The 26,045-nt window shown below is 52.2% G+C and overlaps 1 protein-coding gene across 2 annotated transcripts in view; it reads right to left on the bottom strand.

Annotated features, from left to right (window-relative positions):
• MXRA5 (matrix remodeling associated 5) overlaps positions 1 to 24,368 on the bottom strand; it is a 28,369-nt gene extending 4,001 nt beyond the window's left edge. The window contains exons 1-6 of one of the 2 annotated variants that reach the window (XM_060137587.1): positions 24,254 to 24,368; positions 21,587 to 21,802; positions 16,364 to 16,493; positions 15,723 to 16,113; positions 7,038 to 12,029; positions 2,776 to 3,721 (exon numbers count right to left, since the gene is read on the bottom strand). In XM_060137587.1, the coding sequence (XP_059993570.1) occupies positions 2,776 to 3,721; positions 7,038 to 12,029; positions 15,723 to 16,113; positions 16,364 to 16,493; positions 21,587 to 21,802; positions 24,254 to 24,300 (6,722 nt within the window). In that variant the 5' untranslated portion in view covers positions 24,301 to 24,368. The remainder of the gene's footprint in view (positions 1 to 2,775; positions 3,722 to 7,037; positions 12,030 to 15,722; positions 16,114 to 16,363; positions 16,494 to 21,586; positions 21,803 to 24,253) is intronic. The other variant, XM_060137588.1, reaches the window with a different exon arrangement.
• Positions 24,369 to 26,045: the final 1,677 nt, after the last annotated feature.

The following is a 26,045-nucleotide window of genomic DNA, read 5'->3' as shown; positions in this document are numbered from 1 at the left end:
CCTGCACACTGTGTCATTCTAATAGCACGTCTGGAACCGTGTCACTGATTCAAAAAAAGAGAAGTGTCTGCCTATGATGGAATTCATGCCTGATTATTGTTCATCAAAGCACCTACCAACAAGGACCACGTAACGTGTTTTTTTGGCCATGAGCGAGAGTCCAGTCAACCTGAATCAGTAGGTCATTCGATAGGCATGGAGCAGACAGAGGTATTTTAATGAGTCTTGGAGTTAGAATCCAAAAATGTATACAGTAGCACATGTCTGTAAACATTTAGAAACTTCTATAGCAGCAAATCCTAACCTTGGTCATTATCTGAATCAGCAGAGCGACTCTGAAAAAGATGCATGGCTACACATTACAGGAGACTTAGCTTCGAGACAGGAAAGTCCAGTATCCCTGTTTTACAACAGTCCCAGTGTGTAGGCAGGGCAAACAGCCCGTTCTTTTAAAAAACTCACATGGGCTGTTTCATTACACTTTTCTGAGAATGTCATTAGCCAGAAGCTAGGAATAATGAAGCTACAGAGACTGTGGCTTATGGTTTATAGCGAGATGCCAGTAGCATGGCCCCAAGTCACACCAAAACTACATTCTTTCCCTTCAGTGTTCAGTCAGCACTGCCTCAGCCTCGCCAGTGTCGATGGAAAACAACCCTCCGCGCGGCAGGACACCGGCTCAGCTGGAAGATACTGCGGGGAAAATCGGGCATGTGGTATTCCGGATCGACGGTGCAGGGCTCACTAGGCACCACCCAGCCATCTGAAGTTAAAATACGGCGACTTGGCCCTTCTCCTGCGCTGGAAGGAGACTGGGCAGACCAGACACAGCTGCGCAGAGCCTTGGGCGCTGCTCTGGGTCACGTCCCAGGGAGGAACCCGCGCCGAGGTGGGTTCCTGTCTGAGCTGCCAGGCTGTGTGGGCTGGAGACGCACCACAAGCCAGGGGGTTTCCAACATGACGCCACGGATGTGTCTTTGCTTCCTGTTGCCAATCACTGTCTCTTTCCTCTGCATCTTGAAACGCTTATTAAAGAGACAGTGGCTTTGGGGAGCTACCTCAGGGCTTCTCAGCCTCGGCACTACTGAGATCAGGGGCTGGATGACCCTCCGTGGTGAGACGTCCTGTGCGTGGTGGGGTTTCGAGCAGCCTCCCGGGTCTCCACTAATCAAAGAGTATCAACCCTTCCCCACGAGCTGTGACAACTGAAAACGTGTCCAGACATGGATGAGTGCAGCCTGGTAGACAGAACCGTCTAGTTGAGAACCACTTCCAAAGATAGACAGGCGACAGACAGAGGGTTAGAGATAGATAAAGATCACAGAAGAGGTAAATGACAGATGATATACAGATACAGAGACTACATGATAGAGACACATGGAAAGATCCTATAGAGATAAATAATACGTATCAGATAGGTGATGACAGATAGATAAAAATAAATGATAGACACATAGACACAGATGATAGAGAGAGAGGTAAGATGTATGGCTAGGTAGGTAGATAGAGCTAGAGACAGATGAAGATAGATGATAAGATAAATGACAGATGATATATATAGATACATAGAATAGATGACAGGCAGATGCAAAGATACTAGATAAACGATAGATATCAGAGAGGTGATGCTAGATATATAAAAATAGATGATTGGTAAATAGGTAAAGGTAAATCATCTAAAAATAGATGATTGGTAAATAGGTAAAGAGCTAGATATGGAAAGGTGAGGGATGCCAGATAGATACATAGAATAGAGGATAGACAGGCAGATGGAAAGATACCAGATAGATAAGCGATAGATATCAGATAGGTGATGACAGATAAAAATAAATGATGATAGATAAATAGATAGATGATAGTTTTCCTTGCGAAGACAGTATTTCTCAGCCTCAGCACTACTGATATTTGGGGCTAGACGACTCTCTGACGTGGGGCTGTGCTGTGCACTGTGGGGTGTTCAGCAGCATCTCTGGTCTGTACACACCACGTGTCAGTAGCATCCCCTCCTTGCTCCCCAAGTCTCATCAACCAAAAATGTCTCCGAACACGGCTCAATGTCCCCGGGGGACAAAATCCCGCTTGGTTGAGACCCACTGCTCTAGAGTCACACATCTGCGAATTGAAGACGGGGCAGGGCAAGGTGCTTTTTTTCCTAGCCAAGATGAACTCTTAGAATTGCAGATGTGCTACCTTTGTGCGGCCATTTGCCTTTAATTTGTTTCACCTCCTTTCCTTCTATTGCTAACACATTTCGAGATACGATCTGAAGCTCCTATGTGTTTTGTTGAGATTAGAATAAGACAAGAAATTGTTTTATCTAATTATTTAAATACAGTTAAAACTACGAGCACGAAAAGAAAAGCTATTGCTTTACCTTTCTTTGGAGGCGGGGAGTAGAAAAGCAGGGCTAAGGGCTAGGTGTTTGCTCTGCATCTCAACTGATAAAGACAAGATTGGGACTTCCCTGGCGGTCCAGTGGTCAACACTCTGCGCTCCCAGTGCCGGGGGCAAGGGTTCGATCCCCGGGCGGGGAAGGAAGATCCCACATGCCGCCCCGGGCGGGGCGGGAAACAAAGTAAAAAGCCAAGATTGCATCGTGTGAGAAAGTAATGCCCCCCACCCGGCCCACACAGGAAGCAACATCTGTGCACCAGCACTGCCGACGAGGAGTCATTCCTTTTTCTGCCCGACCCCATGAGGAGGTTTCCCCAGCACCCAGAGGGGAGACAGGCTTAGGAGCCCCGGGACTGCTGGCGAGGCAGGAGCGCCACGTACCTGAAGAGCGCATCTATCATCCTCTTGGACGGCAGCCTCCAGAGGATGCGCGGCCAGGGGTCACCGGAGGCGCTGCAGTCCAGCCGGAGGGTCCCCCCGTAGCGGACGTCGGTCCTCTGCGGGGAGGTGCCCGTGATGCGCGCGTTGGCGGCGGCGCGCTGCACGGTGAGCTGCACGGTCCTGCGCGCCGAGCCCACCAGGTTGGCGGCCACGCACTCGTAGCGTCCGCTGTCCTTGGGCGCCAGGTTGCGGATGTAGAGGGTCCCGTTGGGGAAGACGAAGAGGTTGTCGTGGATGAACTGCGAAGGGCGGATCTGCGTCCCGTCCCCCAGCGCCCAGCGCACGCTGGGCAGGGGCGCGGCCTTGGCGGTGCAGTGGATGTGAATGCTGAGGCCAGGGGGCAGCGAGATGTTCTCCAGCTCCTCCTGGTGGATGACGGGTGGGAGGGCCGCCACGTGCAGGCGGATGGCGAGGCTGTCCGCGCCGGCGGCGTTGCTGGCCACGCACTTGTACACGCCTCTGTCTGAGAAGGACGCCTCCTTGATGGACAGGGTCCGGTTTTCGTGCAGCGTGATCCTGCCCTCGACGGGGGAGACGGTCTGCCACACCCTCCTGTCGGGGAAGATCCAGGAGATCTGGGGAGCCGGGGTCCCCTTGGCCAGGCACTCCATGGCGATGGTGTTGCCCAGGTAGACGGTGACATCCTTGTAGTGGGCTGCTAGGATCTGAGGTTGCTGCACCGTGACTGAGAGCAGGACCACCATCCTGTCCGCTCCGTGCAGGTTTGTGGCCGTGCACAGGTACTGGCCGCGGTCCTGCACCTGTACGTTTCGGATGACGAACGTGCCGTTCTTCAGGACTTCAAACCGCTGCACTCTGGTGTTGGGGGTCATGAGAGCCCCTGGAAACCAAAAACAGGCACCGTCAGGTTCAGTGCAAACACGGTCTTGCCAAAGGGACGAAACAAGGATTATGAGTTAATCTGATTCTCCTCTTTATGTCCAGACAGTGAAAGCAAAAAAAGACCCACCCCCCAGTGCCTCTGATATTCGTCTTGGATGTTACACTGATCCCCAGATCAGGGCATATGCCACCCTCAGGCCAAGGCAGCAGGCGTGGTTTTCAGAGAGGGTTCTGGAAGCCGCCAGAACCCGTCATGAAGCCCAGGGTCTCCCAGGATGGCCTCTTCATTTAGGTACTGGAGAGGCAGCCCCACTTCGCTCAGCCTCTGCCTCGCTGCATGGAGGCTGTCCTCCTGAGGTCCCCAGGTCGGCTGCAGGGATGCCCCAGGTTCTCAGTCACCGCCCGCCTCTGTCCGGCCAGGGTCCCGAGAGCGACACGGGGCTGGTCGTGCTGTGCCCCGTCTGGTTGAGTTGCAGGCTGACGCAGGCTTCCTGACGGTGCCTGGCAGCCCCACCTCTACAGACAGAGGGCACACACCCGTCCTTCTCCCCACTGCCTACACTCCCTGTATTTTATAGCCCATCTCTCAGGACTCTGCCACAGTCGGAGTCTGTAATAATCAAGAGTTTCTGATGTTTTGACGTGTTGGGGCCTTGCTGACCTTCCAGGGACGGCCAATTCCTAGAGATATAGCAGAGGACCCCCCTTCCAAATGCAAACTCACCCATCCAGAGCCTGCCCCCCACTCCCTGCTCTGAGAGGCTCCCATACTCTGGGCCACCATCCACCTGCCCTCATCCCCCCAGGACAGGTACCAGACAACTAGGGCAGCCCGTGCACCCAGGACCTGCTGGAATTTTTCACACCAGGCCGTCCTAACCCCGCTCACCCTGCCTCACCTGTTCCTTCCTGCGAAAATCACAGGAAAGGCTCTCATCTGGTTTCCCCCTTTCCCTCTGCCTCCTGACCGACCCTGGTGCTTCCCCGTGTAACCCTGCTTGGTGTGCTGTGCCCCTTCCTCTTGGCAACCGTGAGCGACCAAGTGTCTTTTCAGTGGCAGTCATCTCCTGACCTCTTAGCCTCGCCTTACCTGAATAATAACAAATCCTATATTGAAAGACTGGGAAAAGCCCCAGCAAACCCTGAGTTTCAATCCTCCCACCCTATCCCACGCTGCTTGGTTCCCGGGTCCACGCGCCCGTCAGTGGGCTATTCATTTTAGTTTTGACAAACTCCTCTGCTTCTTTTCCTAGTCATTTTCTCTAAGCTGGGAGTCCTGCCTTTGCATGGAACCCTGGAACCCTGGACGCTGTCCCCAGCCCTAGTGCTGCGGATTCATGTCCTCGACCTCCTAAGTTACCTGAAACTTCCCACGACAAGGCTTTCCGCCGTGCACGGGTATTGCAGGTGAGTCTTCCCAGCCCACCTGCTCGTAGGGAAACAGGTGTTGGTTGACGACAGTATAACCTCCCTGCCTTCGAGGAGATGCAGGTCCTTCTGGTCTGGGTCCAAGTCCTCCTGGATGACAGGTGACTGTGGGCGTGGAAGGCCTCCTGCTGCCCCTCAACCACTTCCCCATTGAGGGATTTTATGATGCAGAGACCCCCAAGCGCTTGTCTATTTCACTGGGTTTCAGGTGGGGGGGAAGGCCCACTAAAACCGCCTGCAGATCACGATGGGCAGGTAGAAGGTGGCCTCCTGTTAGCACTCGATGAGCTGATTTGGTTTACTGGATAGAAAAGGTTCAATACAATAAGAGACATCGTGCAGCTCCAGAAAACAACGCTGGCTGGATGGGAGACTGTCTGGTTTGGGCATGAAATGAGGAAGAACTTTCTGAAAACTGGAGCTAGCTAACAAAGGAGAAGCCAGCAGTAGAAACAGATTCCTGGTCAGGTAGAGGAAGGTGCCTGACTGTCTAGGGAGGGGGCATGGTCCAGGGATGCTCTAAATGGCACAGGGGACGGTAGACCCTAAGGATCAATGCAAATGGGATCTCCCAGGGGAGGAATACGCCTTCCTTCGAAGGCACAGTCCTTCTAGAATGAAAACCCCGTGGTGTTCCCCATTTGCTATTTCAAGCAAGTTCCTTATTAGAGCATTACGAAAGCGTTTGCTGTCAAATGCGGAGCTGATCAAAGATGCTGGTAATTTCCCTGTGCTCAGTGCTCTCTGCTCACCACTGGGACATATCCAACATGTGTGAGATAAGCAGGGAATGTACAGTTCTCTCTAGTGATAGCAGCACTTGTCATTTCCTGGATTATCTAAATGGCAACCGAAGAAAACCCAACCCTCTGAACAGGATGCGAGCCTGACGGACTCAGCCATGTTGAGAGAGAAGGGAAGAGAAAGGGGAAAAGGGAGGTCCGTTCGTGGAGGCTGTAGGCCCTCCGCTATTACTTTCTTCCGTCTCCTAGAGTCTCTTTCGCCATCGGGAAAGCCGACGGTCATTTTATGAAGCACAGTGGTCTTTGGGCGTCCCAGCCTGCTAAGTAGAGACCACGGTATAGAGCCTTGTTACGGACTGAACTGTGTTCCCACCACAATTCATATGTGAACGCCCTGACCCCCCAGGACCTCAGAATGTGGCTGTATTTGGAGCTGGGGTCTTTAAAGAGGGGATGGAGGTACAATGAGGTCATTAGGGTGGGTCCTGATCCCAGAGGACTGGTGTCCTTGTAAGAAGACGGGATTAGGACACAGACGCACACAGAGGGGCGAGCCTATGAGGACACAGGGAGGAGACGGTTGTCTACACACCAAGGAGAGAGGCCTCGGGAGGGACCAGCCTTAGTGACACTTTGATCTTGGATTTCAACCTCCCCAAAGTGAAAGCAAATACATGTGCTGTTCCAGCCGCACCATCTGTTCCGGCGCTTCGCGACGGCAGCCCGAGCGGACTCATATGATCCTATCTCTAGGTTCAAGTCAAAGCAATGCCTGATGAGCTCACACCAAGCTTCACTGACCTTTCAGGCCAGCGCGAGGACAAAAGGGGTTGGCACAGTTCCCCTCATGCCCCTCTGCACCCCGACATGGCTCGTGGATGACTTCTGTGCTGGACCTCACTGGGAGGAGGCAAGAGTGGCACGGCCCTGAGCCTCGGTTAGGAATGCCCTACCCAGAGAAGCTCGTACGTGTCTCCATGACTCCATTAAAACCCGACACCCATTTTAATTCCTCACTTCCCGTGCCCGTAAGGGAATACACCTGTCGGCAGATTCTCAGATGTCCTTTGCCATCCCATCTGCCTGTCCCTCTGCCCGGAATCTCTGGTTCTACCTGCACTCATGGACTCCAGTAAGCCCCTCCCCTACACAAGCCCTGGTTAAAATGCAGGTGTTTAAACAGCCTACCTGTGGACGGCTTTGTCCAAGTCACGAAAGGCTTGGGTTTCCCCATAGCCTCACACGGGAACATGACATCTGTCTCGGCAGTGACGGACACGGTCTGGGGGGATTTGGTGACAATCTGGGGCTTCTCCCCGAGCGTCCAGAATTTGGATGCAGGTGGCCCTCTGGAAGAGAAGAGCTTTGAGCTGCTCTGATGGAAGCTTCTGGAAGGCTGGGCAGAAGATGTCATGAAAGGGATGGAGCTCCGGGTGGAGTAGACCAGAGGGATGTTTCTTAAGTTTGTGGAGGGTGGTGTCACGGTCCGGGGAAGGTGCAGTACAGGAGGTGCTGGGGGACCGAAGTCCACATGGGTGACGCTCTGAGAATGTATCCTGTTGTAGGGACCCGGGTTGACTTTTCTCCCTCTCGTCCCTGGGGCAGGAGAGGTGGGGACCTGAGGCTTCGGAGTAACTGTCAACTGTGGAGAAGAGAGGGTCCTGTTGAAAAAGAAAGGGACTCTTCCATCGGGATAATACGGGACTCTCGAATCTGGAAGCTTGCCAGCTGGGTCTCTTGAATCAGGGATGCTGTTGTCTCCAAACAATGTGGGGCTGCCGTTGAATGGGTCAGTTCCCCGGTCAGTCGACTTACTAGGAATGCTAGGATTGGACCTCGGCAACGGAACCACAGGAGTTGTTGAACTTGGTAATACTGGAGCCGTAAAGTGCCTATTCTCCGGCGGATCCCTGGACGGATATGCAGTGATTTCCGGTCTGCTGGTCAGGTGGGGCTGGCGAGTGACCACGTATCTAAAGGAGCTTTCTGTGGCCGTGTGTGGCCGCCTCACGGTTCCTCTCTGGGGGACCGCTGTGGCAGCGACTCTGGCTGGTTGGTGGAAACCTTGGACCCTCCCAGCCTCGTGGTGAGTATCTGGACGCCCTGGAAGGCCGTTTTTGGTCGTACCGTCCAAGGCTTCCTTTCGCAACTCCTGCTTTGGAGCGAAGGTAAATTTGTCCTGGTGGGAAGAGGGAGTGGATAATTCGTTTGGCTTCGATCCATGCTGAGTTCCTTCGTTATTCACTGAAGGTGTTCCGGTGGCTGGGGTCCCCCCGGCATAATGGAAGAAAATGTTTTGTTTGGAAGCGTCTGACGTTGGCAGCGTTTCTGACGTAAGAGGTGTGGGCTTTGCGGTGGTTTCAGCCAGAGACACACGAGTTGTGGGTGGGAGTGGGGTTGCTGGTTCCCCCACCAGGGCACGTGTGGAGACTTCATTCCGGTGTCTAATTTCAGAACGGAGAGTGGCTGGAGTGGTTTCACGATGACTCTGACCACTGATGGTGGTTTCCACCTGACCTGAAGATGCCTCTACTTTTAGGATGGCGAGAGTAGTTGAAGGGACCGCTTCTTCCTGTTGCGAGAGCACAGAGACTGCGGCAGAAGGTGAAAACTCAGAAGGAAAACCTAGGTCCTCCGACTCTTTTAAGAAGGGTGGGTCTGTAAGAGCTTCTGAAGAGCTGGTAACAGGTGGGTCTGTCTGTAGCCGCCCAGGCTGGGCTGCCCTTGGAGGAGTCCACCTTGCACTTCCTGGAAAGCCAGAAGGAGGGGATGCCTCCTTAAATACTCCCACACTGGAGACCTCGGCCCCAGAAGGTGAGGCCACATGAGTGACTGACTCGCCAGGGACCAGACCGTCGGTTTTAGAGTCCTTGATGTTTGTGACATTGTAATTCTTAATTTCCTTTCCGTCCGATACAGGCTCGTCTGTGACTGGAATTGTCTCTTGGAATTTATCATGAGATAAATGTGTTTCGGCGGCGGCTGTCCTGTAATCTTCCACTCTGGTTATCTCACGTGGGTCTCCAGTTGTGAGAGAAACGGCGGTGGGTGAAAGTACAACTTCCGAACTGGGGGTAACAGTGTTTGTATGTTTATTTTCTGGGGAAGGGCTGGGCTTGGGCACAGACGCTATAGAGCTCAGGGTAGAGGTGAGGTATCGCTGTTTCTTTGGCCTCTTCCCATGTTTCCTGCGTGGGGTGCCCCTGGATACCGGTTCTGCATGCTTCTCCACGTCCATCAGTTTTGGGGTACCAACGGTGCTGTCAACCCAAGGTGTAGGAACCAGCAAGCTTTCCGCTTGGCTTGAAGTCTTCACTTCAGGTGCCTGAGTCAGTGGTGCCAAGAACGTGGCCGCTGGGGCGAACGTCGTGGGCGGGGTTTGTTTATGCCGGTGCCGGAATCGGTGGGGGCGCAATCGCCTCCTCCCGCTGGGTCTCCTTCGGGAAGGATGAGTGGTCAGCGCTGACGGGGGAGTGGCCTTTGGGGTTGGCCTCATCATGGCTACCGTGCTGGTGTCCCTGTCGAGCAGAACGCCAAGCGTGGTTCCCTTGGGGTGCTTCACGGCAGTGATGCTCGTCACGGCTTCCAGGGCTGAGTCCGGCAGCGTGGTGGATTCGATGCCTTGCCTCTTACTCTCAGGAATTCTGGAGCGTTTGGGGTCTCTCTCTCGCACACCTCCTTCCTGCAGTGTCTGAGAATTCTCCTCTGTGCCCTTGGGAATCCGTGGGTGGCCCTGAGTGCTTAAACCACTTTTCACAAGCTCGGGGCTCTCTGTTTGCTCTTGCAGAGCTGTGTGTGCTGGGACGTCGGGGTCCCCTAAAACGGGATCTTCAAATGGCTCAGAGGTCCTGGTGTCAGCAACCCATGAGGCAGGCACTGGAGTAACGTGTGCGGAGGTGTGTCCTTTCGTCGTGCTTTCACCTGGTTGTGAATTTGTCTCCAGATCTTGGTGAAAGTATGGCAGGGTCTCGGACTCCGCCAGGGAGATGGCATCCAGTGGAGACTCATACTCACTGGACGGAGACCCCGGCATGGACCCAGCGTCTAGTGTAGACCAGCCCTCTGTGGCCATGTTTCTGTCAGTGGGCTCTTCGCGGACCACATCCAGGGTCTGCAGAGTAGAAGATTCGTAAGGCACAGGGAGCGGTGTCGTGGCCGTGGCCCAATTGGAGTCAGCTGCAGTGGGCGCTGCAGGCTTGGTCTTCTCAGAAAACTCTTCATCAATCAGTTCTTTCAGGTGTGCGCTTGTCACTTCGGGGTCAGCAAGAATCACTCCGTCGTGGCCAGACTGGACCAGAGCCATCCTGGTGGAAGAAACAGTGCCGGAAACCTGCTCTTCCTTGCCAAATAAAGAGACATCTCCTGAGGACTCTTCTGCACTGGTTGTGGTCTGCACAGGTGACACTGAGCGGGGAGCAGCTGCAGGCAAAAGGGGTGTCACTTCTAGGCTCTCCGATGGAGGAGTGCTGGTTCTAACGACCTGGGGGACTTCTGTTCCCTTAGGGAGATTTCTCCCACGCACTCTGGCGAGAATATCTGCCCACTGCTCTGGACTGATCTGTTTGTTTGCCACGTTTATCCTTCGTCTGGACTCAAACACTCTGCGACCTTCTGCGATGTTTGTGTCTGGTTCCTTTTCGGAAGTCTTCCAGTGTTTCAGTTTTCTGCGCCCTTTCTTGGTTTTCTGACCTCCAGCGATGGCATCGTCCTTTGCTTTGATGAACATCTCTTGGTCCTTTGGATGGAGAACTCTCCTCATGGTGTTACCTTCATCTCCTAGGCCAGATCCCCCTTCATCCTCCACGACATCTCCTCTTCCTCTGGAAAGGGTCTTCCCACCTGGGCGTCTGCCTCTTTTCGATGACCTGGCAGATCCCTTCTTACTCACCGTGATCCCCACCGTAAAATGATCTGCCCCTTGCTGGTTGACAGCCACGCATCTGTAGTAACCACTGTCGCTTCCTTGGACCTTTGGGATGTAAAGAGTTCCATCGGCCAACATGTATGTGTGTGACGTGTTAGCCATAGCGTTAATTATCCTTCTGTTTGGAAGGATCCAGCTGATCTCGGCTTCAGGTATGGCCAGAGCATTGCAAGGCAGCGTCACCGGCTCCCCCGGGCTCTTCTGAATGGTCACGGTATGTCCGTCAGGGGGCTGAGTGACAGGTGGTTGCACAAGGACCCTATAGACCATTAGATCCATTTCATCCCTCACCTGAGCAATGCACTGGTACAAACCAGCGTCTGACTGCTCCGTGGATTTGATCTTCAGCCAGCCGCTGGTGAGGATGGAGAATCTCCCGTCCTCGTCTTCCATGGGTGCCTTCAGGACAGAGCCATCTGGGAGCACCCAGGAGATGGACGGGCTCTCAGAAGCCTTCACGTTGCAGCTCAGCTGGCATGGACTCCCTTCCAAGACGGTCTGGGCTCTCTGCACCGCTCTGCTAGGCTCAATCATTACCCAGCTTCTGCTCCGAGACGGCCTCGCGTCTTTGGCGGACACGGTGACAGCATGTTGAGAGGAATAGGACAGCAGCACTGTTTGGGCCGTGCTCTGACGCCGGTTGAGCTGGAGGTGTATGGACGGCTGCGTAACCCACTCTGGCTCTGCCAGGATGTGGGCTCTGACGCCCGTGTAGTAGAGGGTCTCGTCGTCGGCGTCTTGCCTGTACTGGTAGCCGAGTCTGGGGTCTCTGCTGAGCGTGAGCTCCCGGTGTAGCGTCACAGGGACCTCGCTGTAATAGGCAATCAGCTTCCAGAGTTTCTCATAGTTTTCTCGCGTCATCGGACACTCGAAATCCAAGGCGACCGTGGCGTTTATCTCTATCTCTTGAGGGTCTGTCTGGTTCAAGTGTAGCTGGTACACGTCCACGGGCTTCTTGATGTCACAGACCAAGTTCACTGTGTTCCCGTGTTCGTCGCTCATATTCAGAGAGACGTTCCACACAGGATACTGGAAGCCCTGCAGGGAGGACGGGGCGTCGCCGTCCTGCTCTTGACTCTGATTTTCCTCGCTACTCCCGCTCCCGTTCTGTCTCAGAGGGGACTCGATAGAAGGCTTCTCACAGGCGATGTCCTGCAGCCTCTGAAGCTCTTGTCTGTGCAGCTTCCTGGGACTGAAGCACGTGGAGCACAGCTGACCCCCTTCGTACGCTTTGTCCTTCTTACATTTCAGAATCCCTGAAACACGCAATCACACACAAACATGCTGTGAGTCAGTGACGCACAGAACGGCCAGAGGGTTACAGCCTTCGCATCTTTATCACCCGGATGCACTCCCACCACGACTTAGGACCTCACCCACCTCGCTCTGTGACGTCACCCCTGACTTGAAGTCAGTTTAGCACAGTGCGTGGTACCTCACCGGGGTTTTGGAACTTCCGGATGGTGAGTGATGAGTACTTTTCTAAAAGGTATTTTTAAGTTAAAAAAGAATGGCTATTCATACGTATTAGACAAGTAACCTTTTATGAGGGCCCAGGAGAATCTACGTGAAGTCACTGCAACCCGTGAATATATTTCCAGGTTATAGGATCGACGGCTGGCATGGATCGTATCGTGTCTACCTTTTATAATTATGTTTTCTCTTGCTAGAATTATTCATTTCAGGCAGTGTTTACTTTTTGGATTCACATTCTACTCTTGGCTTCCCGGACATTAAATCCTCCAGAATTTTCTCCTTCTCTGGCCAACACTGACTCTTTCACTGTTTCCTCCTTCTCTGCCCAACTCGTTACGGATGATGTGTTCCTTGAGTTGCGCTCGGCCCTTTCCCTTCTTGTGCCGAGGTCTCAGATGGCCTCGCCCACGTGCATAGTTTCAGTTACCGTTCACTCGCCAGTGATGAGTTCCAGCTGTGCTTCTCCCGCCCAGACTCATTCTTATGAGTCCCACACCCAATGCCCTACTTGACACCTCTATTAAAGGGCACAAAGGTTCCTCGAACTGACACCTATAGAACCACATTATGTTTTCTCCCTGCTAGACGTCTCGGGGCTTTTCTGTAGTCGTAACTGGGGAGACTAGAAAACTAGGATGCTTTCTGACAGTCTTCGTGGCACGTGTCCACTGCTTTCCATCCGCGCTGGGAATAAAACAGCCAAACTGCCGTCACCCGGAGTATTATAAACCTTCCAACCAATGTCACTATGTCTACTTTTGCTTCTCTGAATGCAGTTCTCTATTCGAGTTTCAAAATAAACATCTCGAGATGCAAATAGGATGGTTTCACATACCCCCCCCAAACACACATACACACAAATACAAGACATACCACACAGACACACATATGGACACACTCAAACATATGCAGACATCATGCATACATATGGGCACACAAAGGCACAGGCGTGTATCGCCAGAATGGCTGTGGCTCTCTACCCCCAGAAGCCTCATGATTCCACCACCAGCGTGTAGTGTTCCTGCTGGGACATGACGGTTTTCAGCCTGTCCTGGACCCAGAGGGGTTTGGGCACTGAAATACGAACAGAGGTGACGTGTGTCTTTTCTGATTAAGAAAATTAAGAGGTCAGTATACCTGTCCTTCCTCATCCTTTGCCTGATTTAGCAAATCTGGCATCAAATGTAAAGTGGAGCCATCCATGAAAGAACCTGAATCTCAGCATCTCCACGTGGAGGAAAGACACCTGGCCGCTGCACGCGCCTAAAGGGAACTGTGGCCCATGAAACCAAAACGACAGGGAGGCACCAACTCACACCCGTCAGAACGGCCATCGTTAAAAAGCCTACCAACAATAAACGCTGGAGAGGGTGTGCAGAAAAGGGAACCCTCCTGCCCTGCTGGTGGGAATGTAAATTGATACAGCCACTGTGGAGAACAGGATGGAGGTTCCTTAAAAAACTAAAAAGAGAGCTACTATATGACCCAGCAATCCCGCTTCTGGGCATATATCTGGAGAAAACCATAATTCAAAAAGACACATGCACCCCAGTGTTCACTGCAGCACTATTTACAATAGCCAAGACATGGAAACAACCCAAAGGCCCATCAACAGATGAATGGATAAAGAAGATGTGACACATATATACAATGGAATATTACTCGGCCATGAAAAAGAATGAAATAATGCCATTTGCAGCAACATGGAGGGACCTAGAGATGATCATACTAAGTGAAGCCAGTCAGAAGGAGAAAGACAAATATCAGATGATATCGCTTGTATACGAAGTCTAAAAAAATGATACAAAAGAACTTATTTATAAAACAGAAACAGACTCACAGACATAGAGAACAAACTTACGGTTACCAAAGGGGAAAGGGGGGAGAGGGTACATTAGGAGTTTGGGATTAACAGATGCACAGGACCATATATAAAATAGATAAACAGCAAGGACCTACTGTAGAGCACAGGGAACTCTACTCAGTAAATAACCTACAACGGAAAAGAATCTGAAAAAGAATATATATCCATACATGTGTGTGTGTATATATATATGAAAACAAAATTGTGACATGTATAAATGAAAACAAAATTGTGACCTAAGGTGTGTGGGCTGTGGGCTGGAAGTTCCTCGATGGCCACAGGCTGAGAGGCTAAGCTGAAATTAAGGGTAGCAAGACCTCTCAGAGGAGGAGAGCTTTCAGTGAAAAGCTGAACGCTGAAAAGAAGCCAGACCCTTGAACATCTAACAGAAGAGTTTTCTTGGTAGATGATGACCAGGTCCAATGACGCTGAGCTACAAATCGGTTCAGACGGTGCCTGGAACAGAACGCAGCGCAGTGTGGCTAGAGCAGAGTGAGTACAGGGAACAGTGGGACCAGCCCATCGCAGGAGGGTAGGCACTGCGCTAGCCTGCACTCTAGAGCCCACGCGCCACAACTACTGAGCCTGCACTCTAGAGCCCACGCGCCACATCTACTGAGCCCGCGAGCCACAACTACTGAGCCTGCGCTCTAGAGCCCACGCGCCACAACTACTGAGCCCGCGAGCCACAACTATTGAGCCTGCGCTCTAGAGCCCACGCGCCACAACTACTGAAGCCTGCACGGCTAGGGTCCGTGCTCCGCAACAAGAGAAGCCACCGCAATGAGAAGCCCGCGCACCGCAACGAAGAGTAGCCCCCACTCATCACAACTAGAGAAAAGCCCACGCGCAGCAACAAAGACCCAACACAGCCAAACATAAATAAATAAATAAAATAATAAAGTAAGAAATGTTTTTAAAAAAAGAAAAGAAAAAGACCTACTCAGAGCACTCCATTTGCCTCCTTAGAGACAGGAGAAAGGAGTTAGACCCAGGCTGGTGGCTGTGAGGTTGGAGATGAGCCACGAGACTCAGGTAGGATAAGCTCAACGGGCTCTGAGGATGGGTTCCAACGTGGGGCTTGGGGAAGGGGGTGTAAAAGAAAAAGGAAAAAAAATCTTTCTTATTTTGATGCAAAATCTACTTTCTTGCAACTTCTACCTATCAATCCTGGTTTTTTTTCCCCCCTCTGGTTCAGTACAGAACACCTGTATCCCCCACCACAAAAGAATAATCACATAGCCAGCCCAGTGTTCTCTTTTCCGAGCACCCCTGAACACTTCCTGTAGGACGAGGACGCACGGAAAATCCAACCTTTAGCTGTAACCCAAGGTCGAAAAGAATCCTCCAAACGTGCTTGCTATGCCAACCAGAGTCAACTGTCGATCACTCATTAAATGATAATCATCCTACATTTCGATAAAGGATCCACGCGTTTGAATTATGCCACGGAGCTGTCTTGACATTTCAGTTACATCATTTCCTGCCTCACTGGTTTGAGGACGTGATTTCACCCGACCTAAGATGAAGCAATGGCGCAGAACGTAATTTGTCCAGAGAGGTGAAGGTTGGGCAGCTAAGGGTCACGCAGCCGCTCTCCTGTCCTTACCTCTCGACTTTGCTTCCCATTCCAGAAACCACTTCATGTCACAACCACAGGACCACGGATTCCCGTGCAGGTAAAGGTTCTCCAGAAGCGGCATGCTCTGAAGCACGCCGGGGGGAAGGGTTGTAATCATGTTCTCGGCTAAGTAGAGGTGTCTCACGGTGGAGAGTCTGAAATAATCCAGAAACGTGAACGTGGAGAACGTGGCGGGGTGCAGCTGGTGAAGCATGTTTCCCTCTAAGTGGAGTAGCCTTAGGGACGTTAAGCCGCTGAACGCTTGTGGGTGGATAAACTCGATCTTGTTGTGGTCCATGTGTAGCCTTATGAGGTTCCAGAGCCCCCGCAGGGTCTCTCCTGTGATCACTCGAAGCTTATTGTAGCTGAACTTGAAAACCTACAAAGACAGGGAGGACGGGAAATCCTGTCTAAGATTAAATACAAGACCAGAAAACCAACCAACCCACAACCAGGAAGAGAAACCAGAACAAAGGGCAGGAAAGTAATGACATTAAGCTCGTCTCTTATGTTAAAAAAAAAAAAAAAAGGCCACTTAAATCATTGTTAGGGAACATTCTACAGCTTCCCCTCTTCACGACGGGTCCTAGAGGTTGCTAGTCCCGCTGTTCATAAATGCCCGGGTTTACCTGGAGAGAAATGAGGTCTCTCAAAGCCCCGTCGGGGATGCTGGGAATGTCATTGCCGTGAATCATAAGCAGCTCCAACTTGGTGAGTCCCGCAAACGAGGTTTCCGACAAAGCCTGGATGCTATTAAACCTGGAAAATAAGTAACTGGAATGAGGAGCCGTGAAGTTAAATCCCAGCTGGGGAGGAGTTCCCAGCCCACCCCGGGGCAACTGAGCAAAATGTTGATTCTAGGGTTGTACCAGTGCCACTCGCAAAGCATAATCCTCTCTCTCCGTGTCCTTGTCTATTTCTAAGGTTGCAAAGAAACCCACGCGTTTTTATGAGCCTTCGTTCAGTGAAGGCGTGATGGCTGGGAATTCTGACTGGGAGTACACTTACGTGGTCACAGGCTATTTGGGGAGATACATAAGATTTAGACCTTTAAACGCAGCTGGTCGAAAGGGCCCCTCATTGGAAATCATAACAAAGACACGTGGCCAGCACGCATGGAAACCAAAAAACCAAAAAACCAAAAGACAGCTTTGGAAGTGGCTTTGCATATAGTAAGACAAGGACGTTCTTCTCTGAAATAAAGGACCAAATGAAACAGACACCCTTATTTCGCAAAGACAAGCTCCCATTTCTGATGGGTGATGGAATTTATCTGTAAACATTCTGGTGCATTTGGGGTGTTGTTTTTGCAGAGAGATTGGTAAAGACGCTTCCTCGACCGGTCTGGAAATCCCTCACTGCTCCATGGTTAGTGACACCAGGGAATCCCCAAAGTGAATCCCTGGAGAACCAATTATAAGATGAACAGAGAATCCTGTGCCTTGCTGTGTCGTAGGGCAGGAACCTGGGGTCAGGGCTTCTGTGGAAATCCAACACATCTATCCTGACATGATTTCTGTACTTCCCCTTATCACCTCAACAAAAGGAAATGCGTCTGTAGAGGAGGCCGGTAACAGCTCAGCGCTAACTCAGCAGGTGATGGCCAGGTCCAGTTTCCTCCTGAGACACATACGTGCCCCACACCTCGGTGATCACAGCCTCTGCGGAGGTGAGGTCCACCCCAGAGCTCAACATCCTGCAATGCACTGGCCAGCCCCCATGACAAGGAACCGTGGTAAGTGGGCCCCAAACGTCATGTGCTGAAGTGGAGAGTCCCTGCCTTAACCCAGGCTGGGATAGGATGGGGGGTTGGTGTGCTGCCTCATTTGTTCATCATTATTTGGACTCTAGCAAGAAACCTGCCCAAGAGGGTGAACACCCAAGAGGGGATGAGTAAGTATCAGCCCGTAAACTCTTTTCCATTCCTTGTTGCCTGACGCTCGTCTGGAAACAGTTTGTGGGAGAATATTATCAGGGGAAGTAGGTGAGGCTGGCAGGGACCAGGTAATCTCAGAATGGGGAGGATGTAGAGAGGAAAGAGCTTCCTTTGTTCCAAGTCCACCGGGAAGTCACTAGAGGGTTTTCAGGAAGGCTGTGGCAGGAAGAAAGTCACGTGGTCAGACAACACAGCTCCACTCTGTGCAGAATGGGTCAGAGACAGACAAGAGGGGAAGGAGGAGACCACATGCATCCCGGGGAGGGACGCCGGTGTCCGCGGGCAGGGTGGCCGCCGTGGAGATCAACGTACGTGGGAAGTTTCCAGACGTGCTTAGAGCAAGAGGCCACAGGCATGGCTGAGGGATGGAACTGCAGATAAGGAAGAGCTTGCGGGGGAAACACTTGCAAGTTGTATTTGCCACGGGATGTTGAAGAGGCTTGTCAGACGCCACGGTGAGGGTGGGACCCAGGAGGCAAGTGAAGACCTGAGACGTGCACATGCAGGAAGCATTCCCGAATGGACGCATGCACTAAGGGCTTGGGGGGAGGTGACGCCACCTGCGAAGACCCCAGAGGTAAAGAAGAGTAGAGAGGCCAGAGGGAAGAGGCAGGTCTGGACTCGGAGGCAGGCGGTGGTGCAAGTCAAAGGCTCCATCTCTCAGGTGGGTCAGAAAGAGTCTGATGTTCCGCAGCACATTTTCGTTCAAGGCTGTGCTATTCCTCTCCTGGAATTTTTTTGTCTCCCCAGAGCCTCACTTCCAACTTGACGTCCAGCTACAACGGTGGGTGCCGCGGCGGGCAGAAGATAAAGGGGAGGAAGATGTTTGGGTGCAGGGGGTCACCTTGTTTGGATTCCCTCCCCACCTGAGTAAATCCCCTCAAAGTCCTGGATGGGGGGCATGTCAGCTCAGGAATCCTCCTTCCTGCATCCCTCTTCCTGGTGCTTCCTTTTAAGAGAGTGACAGATGCAGGAGCTGCTGGTGTCAAGGTTACGAATGCGGGGTGGGGGGGCCGGGGGGGGGACATTTCCAGGACAGACAAAAGACAAGGGAATCACGTGAATGGCAAATGCAGGAAGCATTGTATTCTCTCTGCACACCCAAGGGGTGTGGGTGAATTCTCTCCGCCTCTGTCTAAAAGCCGGCAGAGAGACGGGGAAACTCACGTGGCAGTCAGGAAAATAATTTGACCGGCAGACTGAAATGACCTGGTGTACAGCCCCAGCCTTTAACTGGTCAGCTACCCATCCTTCTCTCCAAAGCGTCTTCCTCATCTGTTGACGGGCAATAACTGACTACATAACCAGCTAACTGGAATGATTTTTATATCAGAAACATAGAACCGTTTTGCAATATATACACATCTCAAATCATCATGTTCTACACCCGAAACTCATATAAGGGTATCAATGATGTCGCCAATAAAAAAGAAAAAAACAAATATATGTAAAATTGCTTCACGGATACCCGTTAGGATCCCAAAGCAGAATTTAAAATGAAAAAGAGCTAATGGGCATGGGAGAAATTTCAGCAAGATGTCATCAGAACTCATCTTTCAATCAAAGGGGGGAAAATCTTTAAAGGTCTATAAATCAGACATTTAACTGCATGATATGTTCTTACTCAGAAATATTTGGAAAGTGATTTCTGAAAAAGCTTTGGGGCTGTCCAAACAGGAAACAGCAGATCTTTCTTTCAGTGCTGAGTGAGAACCCTAAAAACATCTGTGTGGGAATGAAAATTTTTCATTACTGCTCTGCCAATAATCCCTCATTCCTTGAGAGTTTTAAACCCTTTCCAGACCGCGAACAGACAACTCAGACCCTGAGTTCTATCTGTATTAGACGTTGCTATTGTTTTTTTGTTTTTTGTGTTTTTTTCCCCCAACAAAAGGCACAATGCCAGCCTCCTTATCTGCTTTGAAACTGGTTTCCAGAAATAGTGCTGTGATATTATAAGAGTGATTTTTAAAATGTGGCACATTGAATAATGTTACAAATTAAGCCAGATGGAAGTAATATATGTGGGTGCAGTGAAGCTATCCCTTTTTTTTTTCCTTTATCTTTAATATCACACAAAACCATCTCAAGATCTTATTGGAGATGGTAGGAAAAAGAATAATTTTGATATCTGTCTTTCATTCGAGTGGCAAAGCCTTTAGGACACTGTAATTCACTGTCTTCAGCATTAATTGTTTAAAATGAAACCACCAAGAACTATGTTCTCATTAGACGTGACATAGGTTCCACGCTTACAAAACACGTCAATTTAAAGATGGGCGGAAGAGAACCCTCCTGGAAACTGTGAATGAGATGCAAACAGCTCCACAAAAAAACAGTTTATAGGTCTTGCAAGTCTCAAGCTATCACACAGCTAACTTTTGGGAGAGGATGCATGCGGTGTCTTCCCCAACCCCCCAGCCAACCTGACAGCCCAGATCCTCAACACACAACGGGTGAGGCATTCGGGGCTCCTACACAGGAAACACAGCAGAAGACAGTCCCCCTGCACCTTCAATCCCACACTGTCTAGGGGGCTCCCCTAAGGCCTAACAGTAGCCCCGATTCTGTGCCCTGACAAGGGGTCAGCCTTGAGGGATTAGGTGGTTAACCCGCAAGAGGGACACTATGCTGAAAATGGCTCATGAAAGGGGCGACCCCTAGAGACAGAGCTCTTTTGCACCCCAGGAGGTGTAAGAAAGAAGAGAAATCACAGATAAGCTCTGTTTTCCTTTCCACAAACTAGCACAGCCCATCCTAGCCTGACTCAAAGCAGCCCCAGTTCCCCTTCTGAATGAACTGTAAGATTGTGAAAAGGAAACTGGTTTTAAAATTGTAAAATGATTTAAAGATGGCAACAAGGAAACTGTTACTGTTCTCTCTGCTGGCAAAGCCAAATTGTTTTCCCCACGGAACCATCATCACTGTGTTAGATTTTTCAGAGCGTCAAATCGTAAAGTTTGCCAAACTTTTTTGGAGAAGGCTATTTAATGGTCTATTGCTACGGGTTCAGTGTTTTTTCTTATTGTCTTAACTTCCCGTTCTTTTATTCTACTACTGGACTTTATAATCGATAAATGCAAGAACGGTTGAAGCTCTGTACTCAGAGATGTCTAGGCAGGTTTACAATTTTTTGTTTCATCTTATGAAAATGTCCCCACAGTGGCTATTCATCAAACCCTAAATAATTTTGTTGTTTTATGGGTGGTAGAAAGTAGCGAATAGGTTTTGTTGAAGAAGTCCAAATGATTGTTTACTGCTGAAGTTGTACATTGTTTAATATGAAAATTGCACACGAGTACCTGTAATTCATAGCAATGTACACTAATGTACAGAAAGCGTATATGGGCACAAAAGGAAACTAAAAATACAAAAATTCTACCTTGAAATGCTGCATTAAAATATCTGTTTAAAAGATACTAATATTTTAAACAGGCAAAATCTGAAAGAACTCCTATTTCCTCAATGTCACAACTGCATCATGCAGATAACCTACAAAATGTCACAGATGCCTCACTTATTCCTTTTATTATTATGTAATAGTTCCTGAAGTCTATTTAGAATACTATTAGTATATTTATGTGTGTGTCATATGCTTTCATATCTGCATTAAAGAATTGTCATCAACGGAGACTTATCAAGGAACTGAAGCTGTCCGAGACGGTTCGTTATTCAGCCTTGTGATAGAAGCTTCCGGTGACGGATCAATTCAGGTAACAGCCCCCAAAGGACCACATTTAGTATAGTTACAAACGCCCCCTCGATTCAGCCCATATAGGAGCACATAACGCAAGACACAGTGACACATAAAGGAGCATATATTCGCAGTGACGTAAACGCACACACACATAACGAAACACCAAATCAACACGCATGCGAGGAGGCTGCGATGGCTCAGGAAGAACGTGGTACAAACCCCAGATTGATTCTTTCCACATGTTTAGAAATCCCAGCGGGCACGGAAGCCAAGGAGCGGAACGTGCAGTGGACCTCGCTGGGAACATAGCAGGCGCAAGGATACGGACAGGCCAGCGCGGCGCGCGGATGTCCCCACAGCAGAATCAGCACCACGGAGAGTGCTCGCCACTGCGCCCGCGTTGGCATCTTGTCGGGGTGGGTCATCCCAGGACACCTGTCGTGGAACCACAAAACCAGATGTCAGGTAGCGCTTCCGTATTTCCAGCGGATCTTACTTGGATGTGCACCATGGGGGTAAGCTTCGCAAGACATCACACAGTGTATGTCAGTGACACAGAACATGTGCATCAAGAAACAGAAAATTTATTTTTTAAAATCTTTCGCCATTCACTTTAATCGTTACTATAGAGTATAACCTTCCCTCCTGACTTTGAGATGATTTGGAAATCTCCCTATGCTATGTAGGAGGGTACGGAATACACATGTCCACATACACGCCCATAAACATACTTACATACATATGTGCGTGTATAAAGGTATACATACACAGACATATATATTTGTATAAATGTGTATATATGTGTGTGCTTATAGATACAGAGAGAGGAGAGATACATTCATATTTCTATAATAAAATAAATAATAAAAGTAAATGTTATGCGTCCGCCTCCAACGTTATTGCCGAGCCGTTGCTTATTGTATATATGGGAATAAAAAGCTTCTCAGGAAGGCCGTTATTATCAGAAGGGTTTCCTTCTTTTAATGCCATTCCTTAAAGTTTTAATTATATCTTCTTCAAGTGCTTACAGAGGCATTCACTAAAGCGAAATATGTTCCATTATATGTGGTTTTGTTTATGACCCTTAATTGTTTTTTCCTTGGAAGAGCCCAAATGTTGAGATGGTGCAGCACCATAGTTACCGGAGAGGAAATCTGGGGCAAACCTCTGAAAAATCTGCCACTAGAGAAAGAGGAAAGGAATTATTTCCTGATGAAGAATCTTGAGGCAAACAAAAAAGATCAGTAAGACAAAAGGAAAAAAAAAAAGGAAGAAGGAGAAAGAGAGAAGGAAGGAAGGAAGCAAGGAAGGGAGGGAAGGAAAGAAACGGTCAGATAAATGTTAGGTTGTGGGCTTCCCTGGTGGTGCAGTGGTTGAGAGTCCGCCTGCCGATGCAGGGGACACGGGTTCGTGCCCCGGTCCGGGAAGATCCCACATGCCGCCGAGCGGCTGGGCCCGTGAGCCACGGCCGCTGAGCCTGCGCGTCCGGAGCCTGTGCTCCGCAACGGGAGAGGCCACAACAGTGAGAGGCCCGCGTACCGGGAAAAAAAAAAAAAAAATTAGGTTGCATCAGCTACCTCATTTAGAATGTCCGTGATTATTTTTTCATGCATCGGTCATGCCTTCCTTCATCGACTCATATTTCTGTCAACTCTTGCATGAAGTTTACTTGCAGATAAGTAACACACATGGAGAGTAAAGGGCACAGAAGAGAAACGCGCCTGTCGGTTCGTCCCTGCTCTGGGCAAGCCCTCACTTGTGATCATAAACTCTCCCTCCGCTGACACGCGGCAGGGACACCCCGAGGCCGCAGCCCTTCCATCCGTTGCAGGGCCTCCAAAGAGATGCTCTCTAAAATCCGGACGCGTCTCGCCTTTCAGCTGCCCCTCCAGAGCTGACGGCGCAGGCGGCCGCGCAACAGGCAAGCGCAGCTTCCTCCGCTGCCGCTTTGCGGAGAGCAGCCGGCTGGCTCTGCCGAGCCCAGGCCTCCCCCGCTCCCGCCTGCGCGCTTGACCTCCGCCCTGGCTTTCTGCCGACGGCCTCCCGATGCCCCCTCCCCAGCAGCGCTCCGCATCCTGCCTTCCACCCGGCTCCCCCCGGAAGACCGCAGGAACGCTCCCCGGGGAACCCTGGTCCCGAGGTCTCGAGGGAAAGCGCCCTGAGCCTGCAGGACCTCCCGGCACGCCCGGAGAACCCCGGGAGGCTGGCCTCGGGACACCAGGCGGTAGACGACCTGGAGGGGCCGGGCGCGCGGCCCTGCGCCCCTGGCCGGCTTCCAGCGCCCGCGCTCACGCGGCGGGCAGGCGGCGCGGTGAACGCCGAGTCTTCCCCGAGCGCGGCTCGGGTGGCCCCGCGGGTCTCTGAGGCCTGGCACCCGGGCAGCGAAGGACGTCTCTCCCAGACGGTGACTTCCCCAGCTCCCGCGCGGCTCAGCCCCCGGCTGAGGGGGGCTTCGCGTCTCCCCCTTTCCAGGGGAAGACGAAGGGGGAGGAGGACGAGAGTCTCAGCCCCCGGAGCGAGGCGGCCCTGCAGCGGCGGTGTCCCCCGCCAACGCAAGAGCGCAATCGCTTACGCTGGGGGATCCCCTTGGTGACGCCCTGGAGACCAGGGAGGGATGAGTGAGAGGTCGCGAGGGGGAGGGAGGAGAGAAGAAAGGCTCGGGGGTTCCTTAGACCTACTCAGCGCATCTTCCCGGAGGATTCCGTCAGCCTCTCGCCTGGACGGAAGCCGGCCCCTCGGCCCCTCCACTGTAGTGCCAGGAAACAGTTCAACACGTCTGCTTGCCCTCGCCCCCCGCGGCACAGCTCCGTCCCGCACTCTCGTCACCCGCCCCTGGCAGACAGAGCCGGCTCCCCGCCGCGCGCCCCGGCCGCCCTCGGTCCTCACCTGTCCTTCGGAAGCCGCGGCGCACGGGAGCGCTGCGCCCAGAGCATCCGCGGGGCCGGCGCGCGCGCGTCACCGCCGGGGGTCCGCCGGGGCCATGCCCTTCCCGGGGCCGGGGGCGAGGCGGCGCGGCTTCCCAGCGCGGCGCGGCGAGCCGGCGCCCTTTTATGCGCGTCGCCCAGAGACTTCCCCGAGTGCACGCCTCGGCCCACCCCCGCCCTGCCCCACCCCGGGGAGACGGGGCGCGGGCCCCGGCGCAGGGACCCTGGCCGCGCCGCTCTGCGCTCAGCCCTCCTCTCGGCTCTTCATGGCGCCGCGTCCCGAGTGGGCACGCCTCGTCCACGCCGCCGGGAGGACCGGCAGGGGCCAAGCGCACACGGCTTTGGGAAGGAGGGCTGCGGGTCCGGGACGAACTCCGGGGACCCGCGGGAGGGGCAGAGGCCCGGAGCGCGGTGCGAACTGCTGCTCGAAGTCTGCACCCGGAGCGCCCTTCCCAGCAGAGTTGGAGAGGGTCTCCTTCTTTCCGCGGAGGAGAGAGGGAACAGGGTTTGCACTCTTCCGGGCGGGTCGGAGTGTTCTCTGGCCGCGCCTCCGAACCCCGGGGTTGGCAAGAGCCGGCTGCGCCCGCCGGCATCCCACCGCCCCCCCGACCCGGAGGGGCAGGCGCGGCTGCCACGTGAGCCCCGCGGCCACGCCCTCCCGCCTCTGCTGTGGCTCCTGGCCGCCAGCCTCCCTCCCCCTGCCAGAATCTTCCTGCCAAAAAGGTGGAATGCTCTCGTCCCGTTTGGAGAGCCCGAGGGGGGCTGGGCCGCTGCCGGCATTCTGGGGAGCCCGGTGGTACTTGCTGGGGCAAGTGAGAACCGCTTGTGGACAGGGCGAAGTAACAGAGGTTGGCGAGGACCCTGCGTCCCCAACGCAGAAGGGAAAGGGAGAGAAGGAGGTATCCTGGTTCCCAGGAGGAATCAGATCTGGGCAAGGGGACCAAGGGGTCAGGTGAGGACTTTCATCAGCAGAGCCCCCCTGGGCAGAGCTAGGAAGAGCACCCACTGTGAAGAGAAAGAAACGGGGGTGTCCCAGGGCCGGCATCCAGGAGGGGAACATGCCAGGTGTCCTGAGTGAGCCTGCGGCATGCCTGGTACCTGTCCGAGAGCTGCTGGGGGTGTCCAGAAATGAACCTTAAGATGAGCTGCTTCTGATGCAGTATGGACTGGCCTGGTTTCTCCTGAAAAGTGTGTAGGAGGGACTTCCCTGGTGGCACCGTGGATAGACTCTGTGGTCCCAGTGCAAGGGGCCTGGGTTAGATTCCACACGCATGCCGCAACTAAGACCCACTGCAACCAAAAACAACAACGAAAAAGTGTCTAGGAATTCCTCACTGCCCCTTGCCCAAGGTGGCGGGCATCCACCAGGTAGATCAGGGGCCAGTTCATAAGTGGGTCCATTCACTGCGTCCACAGCAATAACGTGTGTTGACATATTTCCAGGGACTGGTTTTAGGGATCCTCTTTCTTGAAATGCCCCAAACCCTTTAATTACATTTATTAAAAACCTGTCCCCAGAACATCTCCTTAGCTTTCCTTCGTGGCTTTGCCATCCACCTACTCAGCTAAACTGGAAACCCAAGTCACGGTCCCCATGTGCCTCTCGTCTAGGACCTTGAAGCCAACTGGTGGCCAAGTCTAGTGGATTGTGACTCCTGAGAACTGTTAAGCCCAACGGCCTTGCCCGCTTGGTACGGTAGTCTGGTGCTCAAGTCTTAGCTTCTGCCTGCCTCTTCCTTCATCACTTGTTTCTT

This window comes from Lagenorhynchus albirostris, chromosome X (assembly GCF_949774975.1).
Source record: "Lagenorhynchus albirostris chromosome X, mLagAlb1.1, whole genome shotgun sequence".
In the NCBI taxonomy this organism is placed as follows: Eukaryota; Metazoa; Chordata; class Mammalia; order Artiodactyla; family Delphinidae; genus Lagenorhynchus; species Lagenorhynchus albirostris.
This window is presented reverse-complemented; position numbering and strand designations above follow the sequence as displayed.